Below are 23164 nucleotides of genomic sequence, written 5' to 3'. Positions count from 1 at the left end.
CACATGTTATACTGTACACATTACCAACACTATACATCAAAAATGAAAAGATAATATGAAAAGGAAATTATTTATTTATTTACAGATATAATGATTCATGGTAAGATTCATTACAGAAGATAAAGATAAAGTTAACATGAAAACTAGAGAAAAAGATATCGTTGATGTATGGAGCAATTATTTCGAAAAATTATTAAATGAAACAAGCAGTGACAGCACAGTGGTAAAAAATGCTCAAGAGGCATGCAATCAGGAATACACATCCATACTTGAAATAGAAAAAAACTATCAAAAGCATGAAACGTGGTAAGGTAGCGGGAGTAGATAATATTCAACCAGATATGCTAAAGTATGGAGGTATAAAAGTCTTAAAGTGACTGCACTGCATAGTTCAGAAGGCCTGTATAAAGCAGTGGTGCACTCAAGATTTAATCTTGGGGAGGTCAATTTAAGTAGATGATTTGAGAATACACACTACGCATTGCATACAACCTATGACCAAGCATCTGCAGTGATCGCTAATACATGATACCAGTAATCTCCTTTGGTCCGGCTTGGCCAAATGAAGTAGCGCTCGGTCAGACCGAGCAATACTTCATTCGCCCTGCACTGATACCCGAGAGCTATAGGGTATTTCTACCTTATGTGACCACTCATTCATAAGTAGTATAGAAATAGAAGACACGACACAACATAAATAAAAGAAATTAATTTTAATTAGGAAAAGATTTTTGGAAAATTTTTTAGTGCTTTTTTCCTTTCTCTTTTGGGGGCCAAGGGGCCTTGGTCCCCTCCCTGGGTGCACCACTGGGACAGAGGGATGAATTCCAGATGATTGGAGTAGAGCACTCATGGTACCCATATATAAAAAGGGAAATAAAACTGAATGTGAGAATTACAGAAGTATTTCCCTACTGAGTGTTCCTGGTAGGATTTATTCAAGTATACTTGAGAAACGGTTGAGAAGGATTGTGGAAGGAAAGCTTGGTGAAGAACAAGCTGGATTCAGGCCAAATAGAGACCGTAAGGATCAGATTTTCACTTTACGAAAAATAGTTGAGAAATCGTGGGAATATAACAAAGATCTGTATTTAAGTTTTGTAGACTGGCAAAAGGCATATGACAAGGTGCCAAAAAAAAGCTATTGAAAACACTACAGTTATATGGTGTCAATAGAGCATTATATCAAGCAGTCTTAGTTTCTGAGTTGTAAGTCAGCAGTCAGAATTGAAGGAAGTACAGGAAGATGGTTTGATGTTAAATCTGGTGTCAGACAAGGATGTACATTATCCCCTCTGTTATTCATTATCTATATGGATCACATTATGAAGGAAAGTGGTATTAAACATGATATCAGAATTGCAGATGCTAATGTCAGCTCTTTGCTTTATGCAGACGATGTTATACTTCTGAATAAATCTGCTACAAATTTGCAAGATTCCCTGACTAAATTGAATAACTGTTGTAATAGATATGGTATGAAGGTCAGCATTAAAATAGACAAAGACAATGAAAATAAGTAGAATTGTCAAAAATGTCAACTGTGTTGTGAATGGAGAACCTATAGAACAAGTAAAACATTTCAGCCACTTAGTGCACGATTTTTAGTGAAGACGGTAAATTAAATATGGAAAGAGACAGCAGAATCAACAAAGCCAGTATGGTAGGAAGTTAGCCGAATACATTTATATGGAATAAGAGAGAAATTAGTGAGAACACTAAATTAGCTGTATACAAGACAGCGTTCAAAACCAATTTTAACTTATGGATCTGAGAGTTGGGTTAGAAATAAAACACTTGACCAAAGACTAGAAACCATGGACATGAGTATCATGAGAAAGATTAAGGACATGAACAGATGGCATCAATGCAAATATCATATTAAAAATGAGGATATTAGGAAAGAACTTGACATTGTTAACATCCAGGAATGCGTTAGAAGAGTTAATCTCAGGTGGTATGGTCACTTAAACAGAATGAGAGAGGAAAGATTAGCAAAACAAGTGTTCTCTGCCAGGTTATCAGGAAAAAGACCAAATTATAGGTGGATTGATATTGATACAGTAAAAAGTGCCTTAGAAGACAAACATATAAGATCTGATAATGTTGGAGTCTTCTTGACAGGTAAAAGATTGATTTGGAGGAAAATTGTAGATACGAAGTTAGTAATGATGCGAGTTTTTCACATAGTACTAACCATATCCTGTACACCCCTCAAGGGTACATGTCAGGTGATTTCTTCAGCCTCTCTTCATAGCCAGCATTCCAAAGTCCTGATATTGTCTTAGTCATAGAATAATAATAATAAAATGCAGTATGTTAAAGAGTATTTTTTTAATTTTAAGAATAGTAGTATCAACTTATGCCAGCTGCCAATCTCTGAACCCTCTCGAATGTTTCCACATCACAGTGACAACCAAGTGACTAAATTTGAGCACGTGTGGTCTGATACAGTGACACAACCACTTCCATATCCCTATATGTTAGAATACTTCTTTTCATAACACTACAATGTGCAGCCATTGCAACATTGTATATGTGGCAATATGGCAACATCAATATGCCCTCTAAATTTCAAATCTCTGATCCTTCTAACCAATATACCTATTCCTATCTTCTGCAGCTTATACATCAACTTATGTGGTAATCTAGCAATCTTTGTCCAAGTCAAAAGCCTATTAAAATTTTCCTGAAGGTAATTAACATCAGTAGTGCAATTTATAATCCTCCCCAACTTTGCATCATCAGCAAACAACTGAGATCCCCAGTCAGTCCACATCATTTACAAACAAGTTAAACAGCAGTGGCCCAAGAACCCTGGGGCATGCCCACTGGTTACCCTCCTATCTTGATATACTGATCTATCATACACAACTTACTGGTATCATTCAGAGAGCAAATCTCTGATCCTTCTAACCAATATGGTTAGAAGGATATGGAACTGGCTACACAGTGGTACTTCTGGATTTTGCTAAGGCTTTTGAGAGAATACCCCATGGAACACTGTTATGCAAATTGGAGCAGATGGGAATGGATACTAAATTGGTGATATGGATAGGAGAATGGCTCAGGGAGAGATACCAGAAGTTGTGTATGGAGGAGCCGAGTCCAGGATGAGGAGGTGACCAGTGGTGTGCCTCAGGGCTCTGTGCTTAGGCCATTGTTGTTTAATTTGTATATAAATAATATAGGAAATAGCTTACAGGGAGATATTCAGTTGTTTGCTGATGATGCAAAGTTGGGTAGCGCAATAAAAAATCAAGCTGATGTTGAAAGTTTGCAGGATGATTTAAATAAGCTGGTAGAATGGGCAAAAGATAATGGATGTCAGTTCAATGTGGAAAAGTGTAAAGTCATGCATTTTGGGATTAAAAGATTACCAACTGTGTACTACATTGATGGAACAGTACTCCAAGAGATTGATGAGGCTAGGGACTTAGGGGTGTTGGTAGATAGGGAGATGAAGTTCAGAGGACATGTTGCTAAGGTGTCCAAGATTGCACATAGGATTACTTGATTGTTGAGGAACACATTGACATCCAGAGATAAAGAGGTTATTATTCCCCTTTATAAAGCATTGATACTTCCACATTTGGATTACTGTGCTCAGGTCTGGTCACCTGGATTCCTTGGAGATGAGGAGCTGTGGAGAGGGTTCAGAGAAGAGTGACCAAGTTGGTGAGTGATGTAAAAAATGCTCCCTACATTGATAGATTGAGAGCTTGTGGATTGCAGAGGTTGGTTGATAGACGGAGAAGAGGGGATATGATAGAAACATTTAAATTACTGAAAGGTTTTTATAGGACTGATGCAGGGGAAATGTTTCAGCTGTGTGATAGTGATGGAAGAACAAGAGGTCATCCCTGGAAATTAAAGAAGAGTGTGGTTAACAAGGGTGTCAGAACAAGGTTTTTTGACTGGAGGGTGGTGAATGAGTGGAATTCATTGCCTGACTTAGTTGTGAGCTCTTCGTTTGTAAATGAATTCAAGAAGAGATATGACAGATATTCTTTTGCTAGTTCAGGTCTCCTGCGATGAGTCTACTGACTCCATGGAGATACCCATAATAATAATAATATACCTATTCCTATCTTCTGCAGCTTATGCATCAACTTATGTGGTAATCTAGCAATTGCTTTTGCTAAGTCCAAGAATATTATGAATATCAGGAATTTTATCATTTCTTCAGCCTTTCTTCATAGCCAGCATTCCCAAGTCCTGATATGGTCTTAGTCATAGAATAATAATAATAAAATGCAGTACGTTAGAATAAAGTCCAAGAATATCACTGTATATGATTCTCCCTTATCTCATTGCCCTATCATCAAATCAAGTAAATTACTAAAACAGGACCTTCCTTTACAAATCCATGCTGACCATCATAAAGAATGCTATTTTCATCAACACTCAATCCTGTATTCTATTCCTAACTAATCTCTCTAACAGTCTGACCACAATTGCAGTTATATAGACTGGTCTATATCATTGCAAATGTATACCATTGGAAACTTTAGTCCTAGAACCATGTTTGTGGAATGATACTATTTTGCCTTCTTTCCATTCCTCATTAACCCTACCCACTGCAAGACTTTCATTAAATAACCAAGTCAAGAACATAGTCAACTGTGGTGAACATTCCTTAAGAATATTTGGTGATGTCATCAATTCCCAAAGCCTTATTAACATCTAACTCAATCAATACTTGATACTCCTGTGACTCTTTCACTTCACATTCTCCTAATAACTTGCCTCCCTTCTATATGCTGCACCATATCATTATACACTAATAACACCAGTATGATATACACTAATAACATGCTTGTTCAACAATTCCACTATATCCTTTGCAACTTTTATTCTGCTACCATGACTATCCACCAGTGTCAACCTAGTGAAATTATTCTCTCTTGCTTGCCATACAGTGGAAAAATATCCCTGAGTTAACCTTGACCCGACCAGCCAATCTCCTCACATACTGCATCTTTTCTTTCTTTACCATGCTAGTCACCTTCCTAGCCTCCACTTTATACTCTTCATGGATCCAATCACCACCAAATGTCTTATGGAGGAGGTACAACATTTTCTTTTTCAACACAGCTTGCTTGATTTCACTATTCATCCATTTCACTCCTACTCTATTTACTTGCTTAACCCTTGGTATGCAGTTAAACATTGCTTGTGTCAGATACTGACTTGTGAATTTCCATGCTTTTTCAACATCTTTTCTGCTCAGCTCACCTACTCAACATACTGATGCTAACTGACTAGAGCTTCCTATAATAACCTGCTTTATACTTCCACATATATCTATTTTTGACAGTAGTCTATTCATGTTTCATCACTTCCCAAACAAGTACCTCATGATCCCTCTCACCAACTGCCAGAAGTTCAACACCCCATTAACAACTACATCTTGAAGTTATCACCAAATCCAAAACATTGAAGCCACTAGTTGATTCAGTCACATGCTGCTTAAGATATTTATCTCAGAAATTCAAATCCACTCTCGTTGTTCCCACACACTAGCTCTTCCTTCCATTCTATATCCCTATTTTTACACGCACACAACCAATTTTGAGTAATACCATTTTATTTATTAGTAGTATTTTAATTAGAAATTCAATTGTTATAAAGTTTGTTTGGCAACAGCTCATTGTGTGTTTGAAATTTAATTCCTTATCCATAAGGTTATGGATAAAGAACTTTTCCAACTCAAAATAAGCTGTTAGCACAAAAATTTAATATAGCATTATATATATATATATATATATATATATAGTGAAATCAGTAGGGTGTACATAACTATAGAATAACACGTCACAGTAAATAACTTTATTATGTAAATATTTTGTTTTATGTATCATAAAACATTCGGTACAACTAATGAACAACAATAGGAATTGAATTCAAAAAATAGTAGTGTACATGCTTAGACTGGAATCCCTCTACATATACAGTTGCATGGTTCATGGATTAAAAACTACAGGGCTGAAATTAACATTACTTAAATTAAAATATAGCAGACAAATTATTGAACACAAATGATGATAATTTCCCAAACTTTTGGAATAGTGAGACAGTCATAGATTAAAATTAAGTCTATGAAGTAAAGCTTCGGCATTTTCTTTATGTAAACATTAATGTTTACATGTAGATTATGTAGTAGCTTGTCATTTTGCAATTGGATCAGATGATCAACATTATCAATTCCATGTTGTCCAAGGCCAGATTTGTGAGGTTTGATAAGACAGATGAGGTCTTGATATTCAGAGATACGTTTATTTATAGATCTTCCTGTTTGTCCATAGTAAGACAAGTTACACGAAAATGATACTTCGTATACACCTGGTAGTATTATTGGTGAGTCTTTTGGAGAAGGTAGTAAGTTGTGAATTTGGTTGATGAGTTTGTAGGTAGCAATGAGTTGATATTTTCTCATAATTTTTGCTGCACGTTCAGCAATGCCTTTAATATATGATATAGGAGTCCTGTGGGCTTCTTGTCTGTGTTGATTTATAGAAGAGTAGTTAATTATTTTTTGGGTTGATATTGGATTATATCCATTTAGTAACTGTTTCTTTGATAATTTCACTGTAACATGATAGCATAATATACTCAGGACTTGAAAAATGCAGTCACATGTGAGGAGTAAAAATTTTTAGTTAAAAAAAAAAGTTTCAGTTTAATGTTTTAATGTAATGTCAATTTTTTGTTGTAAATAGTTTTTTTGTTTGTTTACCTTACAGGGTGGCCTGAAAAGATCTCAGCCTAACAATGAAAAAACAACTTTATAATTTCAAAATTATTTTTATTTTTCAACATAATCTCCCTCGAGACTAATACATTTATTCCAGAGATGCTCCAGTGCCATTATCCCGTCCCTGTAGCGGTTCTCAGTAAGATTTGCAAAATACCCCTCTATAGCTGCAATCACCTCTTGATACCGAAGAAAAACGTTGACCAGCGAGGAAGAGTTTTAGTTCTGAGAAGAGATAGAAGTCAGAGGGAGCCAAATCTGGGCAACAAGGTGGATGTTCCAACAATTCATAATGCAGATCCCTTCATTTTCTCATTGTCAAAACACCTTTGTGGGCAGGTGCATTGTCCTGATGAAAGATGATTTTTTTCTTCTGCAAAGCAGGTCTTTTCTCACAAAGTTTTTCGTCTAGTCTAGTTAAAAGATCGTAATAATATTCCCTAGTTATTGTTTTACCCTTTTCAAGATAATTAATAAACAAAATGCCTTTAGCATCCCAAAACACTGATGCCATGACCTTTCCTGCTAATGGAACCAACTTGGTCTTCTTTGGTGCTGAACAACTGGCTTCTGTCCACTGTTTTGACTGCTGTGTGGATTTTGTTGTGTAAATGGCGAATCCGAGTCTCATCCACAGTAATAAATCAAGGCACAAAATCAGTTTTATTCTTAAAAGCACTGTTTAGAGATTTTCATTCAAGTGCATTTTTGATCTGCCATGAGCAAGCATGGCACCCATCTTGTGCAAAACTTTTTCACTTGCAATTCTTCTATATCCCACATATTCTTTTGAAACCTATAGTCTCAGCAATTTCATGCACTTTGACTCGTCAGTCATCCAATACCATATCGTGCACTTGAAAAAATGGCAGCCCATTTTTTAATTGTTGAAAATGAAGGAGAAGAGTGCCCATAAACTTTTATGAACTTCGAATGAATTTCTTTTGCCATTAAACTTTCTTTTACAGAGAATTTTATAACTGCAAGATACTCAATTCTATCCATTTCAAGGGATACAGACAACACTTTTGGTTCAGAACAGCTGTATAAAACAAACTACTTGATAGAATGACTTGCAATTTCACATAGATGCTTATGACAGATGTACCAACTTAAAAAAAAAAATCTTGCCAATAGCGTTGCCATCTATGGTCGAGGCTGAGAACTTTTCAGACCAGTCTCGTACAACATCCTAGAGCACCAAATTAAATCTTCAGATATTTCGTCATTACAATTTAAATTGTTTCACTTACTCATTGTTGCATGTAAGAAGCTGCAAGAAGGAATGGAATGTTTTGCCTAAGTATGAAAGCACTGAATAAGTAAAGTGTGGTTCAAGAATTGACAATGGAGACCTCCTGTAATGAGTTAATGCCACAGACATCGATGCTGAGAGTTTGCAGGATGATTTAAATAAGCTGGTAAAATGGGCAAAAGGAAACAGATATCAGTTCAATGTGAAAAAGTGTAAAGTTATACATTTTGGAATTAAAAGATTACCAGCTGTGTACTACATTGATGGAACAGTACTCCAAGAGACTGATGAGGCTAGGGACTTAGGGGTGTTGGTAGATAGTGAATGTGTCCTCTGAACTTCATTTCCCTAACATCCAGAGATAAAGAGGTTATTATTCCCCTTTATAAAGCATTGATACTTCCACTTTTGGATTACTGTGCTCAGGACTGGTCACCTGGATTCCTTGGAGATGAGGTTGTGGATAGGGTTCAGAGGAGAGTGACTAAGTTGGTGAGTGATGTAAAAAATGCTCCCTACATTGATAGATTGAGAGCTTGTGGATGCAGAGGTTGGTTGATAGGTGGAAAAGAGGGGATATTATAGAAACATTTAAATTACTAAAAGGCTTTTATGAGATTGATGCAGGGGAAAATGTTTCAGCTGTGTGATAGTGATGAAAGAACAAGAGGTCATCCCTGGAAGTTAAGGAAAAGTGTGGTTAACAAGGGTGTGAGAACAAGGTTTTGCCAGGAGGGTAGTGAATGAGTAGAATGCATTGCCTGACTCAGTTGTGAGTTCTTCGTCTGTAAATGAGTTCAAGAACAAATATGATAGATATTGTTTTGATAGTTTGGGTCTCCTGCGATGAGTCTACTGACTACATGGATATACCTGTAATAATAATAAAAATAAGAATAATGTAAGCTATAACATGTTTTGTGCTATGAGGATGTTGGCTTGAAGTCCAGGAAAATAAACCAGTTAATAAGCATCTTTTTATAGTTAGTTCATTTTGTGTTGTAATACCATTAATAATTTTTAAGACATACAGATTGATACTGCCATATTGAATTAGACCAGATGGAATTAGATGAGATTACCAAGTTGGATAAGAGTCTGGCTACCAAACAGTCAGCATCTGAGAGAAACACCCTTACTAGGTGACACCCAAATGGTACCCAAACTCACCATTCCGATAACTGAATTTGGGTAGACAGTAGATTACTGTAATTTGGATGACTTGAATATAAACTTGTTGCTCAAATAGTAGTTGATCCTTCAGTAACGTCTGCTTATCCATATTTCCACTTTTCACATCTAAATGGTGATATTGTTACATCACTCAAAGACAAAGTGAATCTTCTGGTATCATTGTTCTTAAACTCCTGCAATGATAATCAATGCAACATGTCTCCACATTACAAAGAAATACTCATTGCATGCCTCTTCTAATCTTTCAAACATCAGAAGAATTCTGAATAGATGCCAACAAGTCATGATGGTATCCTCCCAAGTGTCCTTAAAACTTGTGCTCAGAACTTTCAGACCTACCCTATAGTATCTTTATAAACTACCACCAGATAATTAGTGACTGCCAATACAAATTTTTGCAAAAATCACTCATCTACAGATCCAATTTATGGAAAGATTTCAGTGTAAGTCTTGGTTATTAGATATTATTATGGGCTATTCCAAGAAGTCCTTAAATTTATCAAGGGAGACCCTAAACATCATGTCAAGCACTATCCAGCATTTGTGCAGTATCTATCATACTATGCTTTGAACTCATTCACAGTCATGCCACCCACATGTTTACAAGGCATTTCATGAGGTCTAGCACAGAGGCAATAATAAACTTCCTCTCCAATCATTCATTACATGTCATGAATGGCTTCAGATTTCCTGCCAATGAACTATCTCAAGGCCTCCATACTTTCATGCTGTTTCTTCTATTCATACATGACCTATTGTAATCTCATCAAATCCTATTCATAGTTGATGATTGGACTCCATTCTATTTCACAAGTTGTGCTCATATATCCCAAGCTACAAGATTTTCCAAAATCAATACCTTAAACATCTACCGTCTTGTTATTTCGAGTGGGGACGAGGACAACCTTCTTGACTTTGAGACAGTTTCCTATTTTCATGAACACTTCTGCTGAACTGGCTGACACCATTTCTCCACTTTCCCTCAAACATATGAATAACTGCTGGTTAACATCCACTCACTAGCTTCAGTGGATCAACTTCATTCTATCTACCTATACAATTTGGAACAATATCCCCACACAATCTCCTGAAAGGACTACAACTTCCAGTTAAAAAACTGGTTTGTCCTTTCTTCTTGACCACGTCTCCACATAAGGATATGTAAACCTCATGCGTGGAGAGTGAATTAATAAAGATGTGACCTAACAGGAAGATCTGAACAAGCTGTGTGAATGGATCAATTAAGATAGCTACCAGTTCAACGTGTGAAGTGAAAGGCTTTGAAATTTGGTAGGTGAAGAAGAGATTCAGAATACAGAATTGGTGGGAAAATTTACCTAGTAAGTTTTTCTTAAGTATATTTCTAATGTCAGAAATCTTGGGAGTGTTTGTAGACAGGGACCTAAAGTTTGTAAGGAATCATACCAGGTTATAGTACTGATTATTAGAAAACCTTTATATGCAGAAGTAAGGCAGGTTGTAGTTCTGCCATAAAAGACCTTCGTGAGGCCATGTGTGAATTACTGTATACAGATCTGATCAACTAGTTTTTTCAAGGCCATGAGAAAATACTAGAGGGGTCAGAAAAGTGACTAAGGTGGTGAAAAGTTTCTAAAATGGATATTAAAACTAGGAATGCCATTTGCAGAATCTTTTGAATAGGAGAAGGGGCAATATGATCAAATTAACAAAACAGGTGTTGTTACTGGTGAAAGGAGATTTTTCACAATGGATGTAGACAGGGTTGTGCAACAAGAGGCAATTCCTGGAAGCTACAAGAAGGAATGGAATGTTTTGCCTAAGTATGAAAGCACTGAATAAGTAAAGCGTGGTTCAAGAATTGACAATGGAGACCTCCTGTAATCAGTTAATTCCAGACATCTAATGTTGACAAATATTATTATTATTACATAACACCTCCAGGGAGTCCAAAGACTCATCGAGGGAGGGCACCTACTCTACAGCTCTGTCTCCACCACTGAATCCACCAACTACAATGAACTGCAACATCATCACCTCTAACAATGCCATCTACCACCCAACATGAAAAAAAAAAAAGTAACTACTGATCACATCCCATCAATTATAATTTAAAGTCAGCTACTAACTCAAATGATATCAGGTCATGTAGTACATTAATAGGTTGCAATTTTTATTCTTGACTGGATGAATTTCATTTATCACAAGAATGGAATACCAAAAGTAATCTTTAAAAATCACAAAGATTTAGAAACTTACCTCTCTGTACTAGTCCTTGCAAGAGGTACAGCCTTAGCTACTTGCCATTCACCTAATTCTGGGATATTACCACACATACATACAGTTTCTGCATCTGATGTAACAGCCTGAACCCTGACATCAATGGTTTGTAACATTGTGCCTTTAGGATGCATTTCAAGATTACTGTAAAAAAAGTACATTTTTTTCAAACATTTCTGGAGTGCAACATATAATAAATTAGTTAACTTATGTTAAGCAATATACTTCCTTTTTAAAAAGAAAAAAAAAGCATGCTAGTAAACTTAAATTTGATAAAACAGTCTACAGTGACATCCCCAACACTGAAACAAGTTCTAACATATCCCCAAGAAAATGTTTTATTAATATTAAATGTGTCAGGCAGGAACACAATTCCTATGTCGCACTTGTTTGTGAGATAGGACAAGGATTCTTAATGCTTTGTTTGCATATGAAACAGACAGCAATTCTGGTTGGATAACTGCACCTTTAGTTATTCAACCTTTCAATTACATCCTGTACCCGAAGTCAGTTGACAAACTAATGTTTTCAAGAGTGGGTTAATTGGAGATTCATTCATTCATTTGAAGATCATAATTGCGAGATCATTGCATATATTATTAAGGCCTCCAAGAAGTCAAAAGACTCATCGCAAGAGGTCCTTCCTAGGAAACACAATTCTATCAGGACTCATCATGGGAGGTCCCTCCTAGGAAACAAAGTCGATCTTACCACTCCATAAACTCATTGACTGTTCTCGCTCTCATCACTCTATCAAGCATCGTTTATTATCGGTCCGTACTTTTTCGAAGAATTCTGCCCGAAAAGACCATATTATATACTAAATATGTAACTAACAAGCTCATCTCACGATAGTATGTATAAGATTATTCATGTGTAAAATCAATTACAGCAAAAATACTGGAGGATTTATGAAAGACCAAATTTTAAAATCTACCAAAGGACTTGAGATGAATTCATCCAAAAACAAAATATTTGATACTAACTCTGATTTAAAAAAAAAAAAAAAAAACTATTTTCAAAGGCTATAGTGATGAATTGTCATGAACTAAAGATGAAATTTCATGCCAGATAGTTGCCCAGTTAGCTTCCCCCCCCTTGATAAAAACAAAGTGAAACTTAGCAGAATTCAATAGAGGCACTATCAACATAAGTAGCAACAGAAAAATTAGAGAAGTACCACATGGACATAACTGATATTACCAAAACAAAGAAACATGCAAGATTCTTCTAAATAACAAATGCAAGATGCTCATTCAGGTAATAATGATCAGAAAAAGGAAGAAGTAGCTATAGTATTCAACACTAAATGTGAAAATTTTGAATAGGAGGCAATTTCAAGCAGTTTATTAATTCCAAACCTTCATGAAGTCCAAAGACTCATTGAGGGAGGTCAATTGCAGACCACAATAACTATATTATTATTATTATTATTTGACACCTCCATGGAGTCTAAAGACTCATCAAGAGCACTTGCTTTACAATTCTGTCTCCACAACAAATCCACCAACTGACCTCGACTCCACCATCATCTACTGCTGACCACCACCACCACTAGTTTTTCCATAGACAATCACAAAGAATTATGCCCACGGCGGGATTTGAACCTGCAGCCTTTTGGCTGGAGAGCGGATATGCTAACCACTCGGCCGGCATATCTTGCCTAGTGTGTGTGTGTGCACACAATTGGTTTGTTACTGGCATTTATGTACTGCAGACAATTTTCTTTAGCTTAAAAAAAAAAAAAAAAAAAAAAAAAAAAAAAAAAAAAAATCCAAATGAAAGAAAAAATTAAGAAAGCTAAAAAAAGATTAGTACAGATCCTAAATACCAAATTATCTGAAAATCCATCCATCCAGGGTGAAGTTTGTGGCATGCATACTTATGTAGTCTTTCCACAGTAACTGCATTATTGTCTGAATGAAGACATTCAGAATTGGAGTACCATCCACTGACAATGCAATCTACTCAAAACAAACAAAAAAACACTTTTCATCTCCTTAACATGATTTTTGTACTATCCAGAAGTGGACTTCTCATTCTCCCAACATACATCACCTTGTGCAAAAAAACAGTCTTATTTGGCTCTAATGTTTCCTTACTACCATGCAACTAGATTATGCACAAAAATCTAATTAGGCCTGATTAGTGCCTCATACAGTGGAATTATCAATCACTGTATCTACACTTGTCAGGGATCTTCACATTATAACAACAATTTTACAAATAACCATTACAACAATATGTCCTCAGAAGTTCAGTTCTTTATCCACTAAAATTCTCTCAGATCCTTAGCTCTTCCACCATATGAAGCAAACTTTCTTCATTACAATAAACCTCATTCTATCTTCTCTGACCAAAATGCATAACAACATTTTATGCAACAGTGAAGCAAAATCCCCATTCTTCAGCTTGTTCCAAAACAGCATTCCATTCCGCTCTTGCAACAAACTATCAAAACTTCCAAATTTAGCATCATCAGCAAACAACTGAACATTTCCTCTCACACCTTGAACTATATCATTGATATACAAATACAAAATTAACAACAGTGGTCCAGGAAATGAAACTGGAGGTACTCACTCACTTTTTTTTGGGACACTGCACCACATACACAACCCGCTGACACTTATCAGTCAACTATCCCTGTAATCAAGTTACTGTAACTATCCATCTCCATCCTACTCAATTTCAACAGTATTCATGTGGTACTCTATTAAATGCTTTAGCAAAATCCAGATAAATCTCTGTATAAACATCTTTTCTATCCAATACACTAATCACTATTATAGAACGTAAACAAGTTACTAAAGCAAGACTTCCCCTTAAACCTATGCTGCTCTCTTGAAAGATCACTCATCAATACATGTTTGTATTCTTTCTATCCAGTATACAGTCTCTCCCACACACCTTTGCTATATCTGATATACACACTGGTCTATAGTTGGCAACCGATGAATTGGATTCTCCCTTATCCCATCAGACTCCTATTGTACAACCCAATCAACAAGACTGCCAGCTCTTTTACACATTCTTGTAACAACATGGCAACATCCCATTCAGTCCAACAGTCTTATTGACATCAAGGTTACTTATTATTCTAAACATTTTTCATTCTTGAACTGTCAGTCTTCTGACCTCCCTAACTATTATTCAACACTATTCCTAATTCCTATATAAAATCACCAACATATTACTCAAACACCATTATTACATCTTTAACATGTTCCATCTCTGGCAAACTAAAATCAGTCTTTCATATTCACCTTTTGACTGTAGAATTCTCTAGGGTTTTGCTTTAATGCTTCAGCCAATTTCCTTTGATATACTTTCGAGTCGTTGTCAAGGTCTTGGAGAAAGTCATCAAGAGAAAAATACAGGAATGGATAGATGAAAATGGGATACTGTATGGGGGATAGCATGGTTTTGTGAAGGGTAGATCATGCCTCAGTGTTACGCCACCACTCCACAGAATATTTGTTCTGAGCCTTGCATATGGCCTATTAGCGTGCTTTCCTGTGACCTGGGATCCAAAGTTCCCTCGGATCATGGACTCTAACAAATTTCTTTGTTCTGTGCCAGTTAGAGTCACCCCTTTAATGTTGCGGGCCCTTCCTGAATTCGACATTTATCTTACTTGACCCAAGTCAGGTAGAACGGTGTACGGATTCAGGGATTTTGCAGTCGTGTCCTCTCCTAGCCTTACTAAATTTATTTAGTTACTCTTCCCCTTTTATCACAGTTCGTGTGTTGATGAGTGGCAATGTCGTTCTCAAACACAATTCAGTAAGAGGATTTAACAAGAAACACCAAGTTTAATTTTAACAAGATTGGGATACATAGAACATAAAATCATTCAATCAGTTAACTGTTATTTCAAAATTTTAAACGCTCTACATGGTAATACATGACAATTTCAAACAGGACAAGATTGCTATTTTCTAAGGATGTTATAGATAAGCATATATTCTTATATTATCTGAACATGGATCTCTGGAGAGATCACTAAAACAATATATATATGCACGATGTGAAGATCACATGACATGGGTCATCGGACTACCAGTCCAAGGTCTCTATAAGTTCCAATTACCGACAAATAGTCTCAGCTTCCTTTGCTAATGAAAGGTCTTAGCTGCTTCCCCCTTCAACATTTAACATATTTTAGATATAGCAAAGTTTTACATTACCATTTTGATGCAGCATATAGTCACACTTCATCACCACGTGTGAGTCACGTGCAAACCCTGATTGGACTTTACTCACTTTGTGGAGCACTCTCCCTTTTGGATCAATGCGCACTGGAACTTTGCTGTCAGTGGAAATTTTTTGCCATGCATCTCTAGGACTTATAAACCCTTCTAGAAAGACATCATGGTTGAGGTTCCAGTTGGTCCAGAGCTTCTTTGTCAGTCTGCACTTAGAGGTTTTCGTCGGACTTCATCCGACGGTTTGCACTGGCACCCCTTTGTTCTATGGCCGATGCTTCCTGTCCTCCTTGCTTTGATCACATCCCTTTTTTTTCTTCCTTCCTGCTTCATGTTCCTAGAAACCTTGACCCCCCTACTCCTATTGTACTGCAGCATTCAGGCACGGTCGTTTCGATGATGTTGCACTTGAACTCGTGAGAGAGCTCCTCCCAGAGAATTGTCCACGGTTGTCTCTTTTCACGAACCTTGCTTGTAAAGATCACTAATGAGTTTGCCAAGGTCATGACCTCAGGGCTCTTAGTCACCACTGAAGTATGCACTGTTTCACACAGCCTATTCTTGGGTTGGTCGTAAAATATGTCGCCTCACTACAAATTCATATATCCCTTTTCCTTGACATATCATACAACATAACCTACAGTGGTTTTCCCTCTTTGGGTAAACAGATATGCACTCATTTATTATTTACATGATACACTTTGCCCCTACCCCTTCTTTTTATTTATATTACAATTTGCACCAGCAGTACAGGTATCTTTTGATTTAGGCTCTGTTCTTGTTGGATCCTGAATGAAAGTCTGTCTGGTAATGGCAGGCCTCATTCATGATCCAACAAAGGTCCCCCTTTTCCTTAAAATTTTTCTTTCACAAAAGGAAAAAAAATATATTTTTTTTTTCAGAGTGTTGTTGCTTTCCGGTGAGTTCAGGGGACAAACTACATTCTGCCTCCTCGCCGTTGTCATTATGCTTTTGGTCCGCGACACGGTTTTCATCAGCCTGAGGACTCCTTTCAGAGCTCAACATCCTGGTTCCCTTTACCTTCCACGGTAGGATTAGGTTTTCTGATTCCGCTCGAATCCCATCAGCAGGATGTTCCTTTTCTTTGGATGGGTTAGATTTCCCTCCGATCTGTCAGGCACACGGACTAAAGGAGCATCCTCCCTATTCGGGTTTCTTAAACTCGGTCTTGATGTAGCAGGGTCTTTTATCTTGAGGAATAGGATCACCTTCCCTGGATAGCTACAAGCAAAATTATTTCTTGTGAAATAATGAAACCACAGATTCATTACCCCACGTGAGGTAATGAATCTGTGGGTGAGAAGAGGAAGGTATGCCATGCACACAGGCCGAACTACGGCAGACTCACTCTCAGTCTGACACTTCTGGTAATTTGGGTTGCGAAGGGGGATATGCCCGAGTTTGATGGGGTTTTTCATGTGTCTCAATCTTCTATTTATTCCTGGTTCCATTCCTCTGATAACTTTCTCAGGAATCAGAGTATTGGGAGCCGGTATCGATGATCCCATTAAGGTTCCTCCCATAGGTTGTCACGTCTATGGTCCCCAGTGTCTGCTTTCCCCTTTTTCCCTTCCCTTTCTTTTGAAACCTTGTGCATATGTACGATGTTGCCTCTGCCTGATATCTAGTTTGGAATCTACTGGATGAAGCATAGCAATCACGAGCAATGTGACTTAATTTGTTACAGGCATAGCATCAGGGTGTTTCCTTGCGATGTTCTCTTCTTTTCTCTCCACCCGAGGTAGAAACGGGGAAGGAGGTTTTTCATTCTTGGGGAATAGTTGGTCCAATCTTTTCATAATGGTGTCCATTTTCTCAAACATAGGTGCCTATAGCCTTTCAACTTCCCCCCCCCCCTCCCGGTATGGGAATTGCTCATGATTATTAGTAGGAATCATCTTTAACTTATTGAGCGCAGTGTCAAGACGCACAATGAGAGGTTGTTGCATCTTCTCGATCTCCTGTTTGAGGATAGAATGAATTCCGTTATCACATCATTTCATGATTCTGGTGTCATCACGAAAACCTCTAAGTGCAGACCGACGGATGTCAGTCTGCACTTAGAGGTTTTCGTCGGACTTCATCTGACAGTCCGTACTGGTACCCCTTTGTTCTACGGCCAACACTTCCTGTCCTCTGTGCTTCTCTCTTCATCAGGGTCAGCCTCTAAGCATTGCTGCTTAAAAACTTCGATTGTATGAAAAATATTTTCAAATTGTTTCTGTGAAATCTCTTTTGGCTGACTATCAGTGGTTAAATTTTCTTCATATTCTTCGGGATCTTCCCACTGTGCATCTAAATTTAGCAGGTCGGAATCGCTCAATTCTACAGAATGAGATTTCATTAACACTTGGACGTTATCACTGAAGGGGAGAAAGAAATGAAGGACGTACGAATTGGTTGCCAACATAAGAAATCACGTGCTTTATAGATAAAATTTCCCAACTGTTATACAAGCAAAATAGTTATGATCATAAAAGAGAAGTTAATTTTCCGATGTAATAATAATAAACAACTCATCCCAGAAGAAGGACTGATTACCCTATTATCGGAATGGATTCGCCTTCTTCTGTCATGCACAGAAGTGTGGAGGGGTCTCGCATCTGTTGGTGTACTATAGCAGACGACAAATTTTGGAAGTAAAAATTTGGAACATAGTATACAGTGTACATGGAAGTAGTGTAGTATGCCATTAAAAATAACTTTGTAAAATGTTTTAAATCGGTAACTAAATTATTTCATTCTGGTGAGCGATTTTTAAAATAGTTAGCCATAAAAATGTATAGATAGAAAATTTTAAAATATATAGGCACACTAATCGAATTTGGGTATCGAAAAAAAAACGCACTAATCGGGGGGGGGTGCATTAATCAAGGAATTACTGTAATAATATCAATTTCTCCTGACTACCCTTGTGATAAGAATGCAATATAGGCATCATCAACATAAATAACAGAAAATCTGTACATTTTTGAAGATCTGTGTAAGCTTTGATCTGGAATAGACAAATGGCAAGGTATACGTACCATTAGGAAAGGTGTTCAAAACACTGCTTTAATCAGGACATATTAGACAATTAAGTTGCATGTCAGAAGTGAAGTATTAGGAAGATTGTCTGATATAAAATTGGGTGCAAGACAAGTTTGCACACTATACACACAATTTATATGGATCACATTATGAAAAAAAGTGCCATTATGATTCAAAATTGAATATATTGGTTTCAGCACTCCACTGAGATCCTATGCGATCTTGCAGAATATGCAGACAGCATATTCTGCAGGATCTCATAACTAAATTGAATAACTGCTGTAACAAAGTTGGGCATGAAGATAACAATAAAGAGACTAAAAACATACAGGAACAATGAGAATATTACAATTTTTAGTAAAGATGGCAAATTAAATAAGGAAATAAACAGAAAAGCAAAACTGATATATTGGGGAGTCAAATGAATAAGCAGATGGAATAAAAGAAGTTAAATCTAATCCAGCTGCATAAACAAGTTTTCAAACCAATTTTAAGTTCGATCTGAAAGCTAGTTAGAAATAAAACAGATGATCAGACTAGAAACCCCACTCTTCCCCCATTTTTTCCAGAAAAATTTGAATCTTGAAATGGAAAAAAAAGTTGAGAAAAATTAGGAGAATGAACAGTTGGTATCAAAAGTAGAATCATAAAAAATGATTTTATTATACAATGAAACCTGTGGATAATTCATGACTAAACAAACATACATAATAACCACAGTAATAAGTTTTAAAACGTAAATATTTCATCCTAGTATTGTTTGAATTAACTGTACTGACAATGTTCTAAGATACTTAGGAAGAAATATTTACATATTAAAACTTATTACTGTGGTTATTACATGTGTTTGTTTAGGTCATAAAAATTATATGTTATTGAACAGAAGGTTTATTCAGTTCGATAACATTAAAATTTATTTAATGACCAGAAACCGAGGTTTTGAGTAAAAGACTTAATACACACGACTAGTTTTGCCTGAGAACAGACTTCATCAGGTGTAAGTGAAAAGTGAACATAAAAAATATCAGAAAACCACACGAATACTGGATTTCTACACAGCAGAACGTATAAAATAACAGAGGTTAATGTTTAAATGAAAGAAAGAACTTTGGCTGTAGCAACATGGCCATGCGTGCGTGGTCTTGTGATCTCCAGTATTGAATGGCAGAGCTGTGAGTCTGGCAAACTATAGCTCAGGTTGCTATTGATATCGACGGGATTAAGAACGATTTCCTTAGATTCTACAATCCATCTCTCTAATTCGTCATAAAATCTGTGAACATTGTTAGTTAAATCCCAGCATATTTGATGTTGAAGGCCTTCGTTAGCATTTGCTGAAAATAATACATGGCTGTACAAGGCACTGGCCCGAGTTCTGTTGTAGGAAATGTCTCTTTTGTGCTCTTCTAGCCAGAGTTCGATGGATTTTACAGTTTGACTGTAGTATGGTTTCCCACAATCGCAGAGGACTCTGTAGACACCAGGATATTGGAGATTCTTATGTCTATCCTTTGGACGACTTAAGATTGAGCAGAGTTTTGAAAAACAAGTCTTGATATTGTATTTCCTTAAAATTTTTGATAAAACTAGGGATAGAGGGCTAATATAAGGTAAGGAAATGCAGCCTTTGAATTAGTTGCATCTTCATTGTGTTGTTGGTAGTGACAGTTAAACAGTATTCAATTTATAGTACTCCTAGAGTATCCATTGTTTCTGAAAGTATTTTGAAGGCATTTGAAAAAACGCCTTGGAAACTTCGACAAAAAAGCAATTTCTTCCTCTCTGTTAAAACTGAAGATATGGCTCCGCTATATAGATGATGTATCTTGATTTGGTCACATGGCCTAGATAAACTCAAAATATTTCAAAATCATTTAAAACGATATTCATACAAATATTAAATTCATATATGAGCTAGAAGTGGACGGCTCTCTTTCCTTCTTGGATATTCTACTAACCAAGTCAGCTGAACATATTAAATTCTCCATTTTTAGGAAGCCAACACATACCAATAGGTACGGTCACACTGACTCACATGATTATCCACCACAGAAGTTTGGCATCATCTCAACTCTTGGTCACCGAGCAAGATCTTTATTGTCAGGTGTGAACAAGAACTTTAAAATGAACTCAAACGCCTTTAAAATACTTTCAAATACAATGGATACTCTAGGAGTACTATAAATGCTGTTTAACCATCACACCAACAACACAATGAAGATACAACTAATTTCAGAGGCTGCATTTCTTTACCTTATATTAGCTCTCCCTATCCCCAGTTTTAGCAAAAAAATTTAAGGAAATACAAGATCAAGACTTTTTTCACTACCTTATCAAAACTCAGCTCAATCTTAAGCCGTCCAAAGGAGAGACATAATAATCTCCACTATGCAGGTATCTACAGTCCTCTGCGATTGCGGCAAACTGTACTACAGTCAAACTGTAAAATCCATCGAACTCCAGCTAGAAGAGAGCACAAAAGAGACATTTCCTACACCAAAACTTGGGCCAGCACCTTGTCTAGCCATGTATTATTTTCGGCAAACATTAACGAAGAAGGCCTACAACATCAAATATGTTGGGATTTAACTAACAATGTTCACAGATCTTATGACGAATTAGAGAGATGGATTCTAGAATCTAAGGAAACCATTCTTAATCCCATCCATGTCAATAGCAATCTCAGCTATAGTTTACCAAACTCACAGCTCTGTCATTCAATATTGGAGATCACGAGACCTTACATGCATGGCCATGTTGCTACAGACAGAGTTCTTTCATCTCCATTTAAACGTTAACCTCTGTTATTTTATACGTTCTGCTGTGTAGAAATCCAGTATTCGTATGGTTTTCTCTGATTTTTTTTATGTCCTTTTTACTTACACTTGAAGTCTGTTCTCAGACGAAACTAGTCATGTGCATTAATAGTTTTTTTACTCAAAACCTAGGTTTTTAGTCATTAAATAAATTTAATATATATCCAGATTGGTTTAAAAGCAACAGTTCTCGTCTGATCACTGAAGTTAAGCAAACCTGAGCCCAGTTAGTACTTGGGTGGGTGCCACCTGGGAACTCTGGGTGCTGCTGGCATTAATAATTTTGCCATTCTGGCTGGCCAAGTGGTTAGCGTATCCACTCCCCAACCAAAAGGCTGCGGGTTCGAATTCCGCCGTGGGCATGGATGTTTGTGATTGTCCGTGGAAATACCATTGGTGGTAGTGGTTGGTGATAGATGGCGTTGGTGTAGCTGCGGTCAGCTGGTGGAGTTGTGAGTGGTGGAGACAGAGTTGTAGAGACAGAGTTGTAGAGTAGATGCCCTCCCTGGAGGTGACAAATAATAATAATAGTAATATATATATATATATATATATATATATATAGGTGGAAGACTTCATGGAGTCACAAAATAGTATCATACTATTCATTAAAAAAAAACTTACTGTGCTCACCCTATCAGGTGATGCATTTCACAACCCTAACCGCCCTCCATGCAGAAAAATCACTTCTGATGTTTCATTATCTCTAGGGATGGTCCCTTGTCTTTGTTCCTACCCTCTGTTCTACAATACAAAAGGTCTCCCCAGTGTTAATCCTGTATACACTTTTCAGTTTAAGTGTCTCAATCATATGACCCGTCTTTACCCACCAAACATTGCAGTCTGCATACTCTCATAACTAACACTGCACACTGTAATTATCATAATTCCACATAAATTCCTTTCTCCTTAATATTTCTGCATGTCTATTTATCCTTCAAGTCAAGACTATATGGTCACTTGACAACTAGGACAAGGATGATGCTCTCACTTATAACTAGATCAATATCCTCTGAGGCTAGGACCAAATCCAAAACCCGAACTTCATGTTCCCTCTATTACATGTTGCTTAAAGATATTTGTCCTTTAATAATTCTAGAAATTCTATTCCTTTACTACTATATGCTGTTTCTCCCCTTACTAATTTATACTACTGTAGTTAAAATTTTCCATAATGCTCACAAATTTTGTACTTGCCAAACTAAACCTGCTTAAACACTTGCTCATCACCCTCTGTGTTGCCTGGCCCATAGCAACATCCTTCCCTGCTCATCACCTTACACTACATCCTCAAAACTATTAGTACAATTTCCCCTCCAAATTCTCCACTCAGAGGAGAACATCACTTAATACTCCACCACACCAATTAACCTTCTCTGTTGAAATATGCTATATCCCTTTATTTCCATTCCTGTCAGGAGATTATCAACTACATTGTATAATATAAGCACGTATTCACAAGAAAGATATTTAATTAACCAAATATTTCAGTCTGGAAATTGCAGACCATCTTCAGTAGCATTGCAAGAACAGTTTTAAAAAATGCAAGGTGGAATACTAACAATAGATCATTTAAAAACAGAACAAGCCACGTGATGTTATATCACTAAGTATTAAAGGGAAA

General features: G+C 36.7%; 1 protein-coding gene across 4 annotated transcripts in view; it reads right to left on the bottom strand.

Annotated features, from left to right (window-relative positions):
• LOC150103721 (glycerophosphocholine phosphodiesterase GPCPD1-like) overlaps window positions 1-23164 on the bottom strand; it is a 284138-nt gene that overhangs the window by 206546 nt on the left and 54428 nt on the right. For all 4 annotated transcript variants that reach the window (XM_090397125.1, XM_090397127.1, XM_090397126.1 and 1 more), the window contains one exon: window positions 11445-11609. In XM_090397125.1, the coding sequence (XP_090253251.1) occupies window positions 11445-11609 (165 nt within the window). The remainder of the gene's footprint in view (window positions 1-11444; window positions 11610-23164) is intronic.

Source organism: Typopeltis vanoorti, chromosome 8, assembly GCF_054136105.1.
Source record: "Typopeltis vanoorti isolate ZY-2024b chromosome 8, IOZ_Tvanoo_1.0, whole genome shotgun sequence".
Lineage (NCBI taxonomy): Eukaryota > Metazoa > Arthropoda > Arachnida > Uropygi > Thelyphonidae > Typopeltis > Typopeltis vanoorti.
The sequence above is the reverse complement of the archived record's forward strand: the minus strand, read 5'-3'. Positions and strand labels throughout refer to the sequence as shown.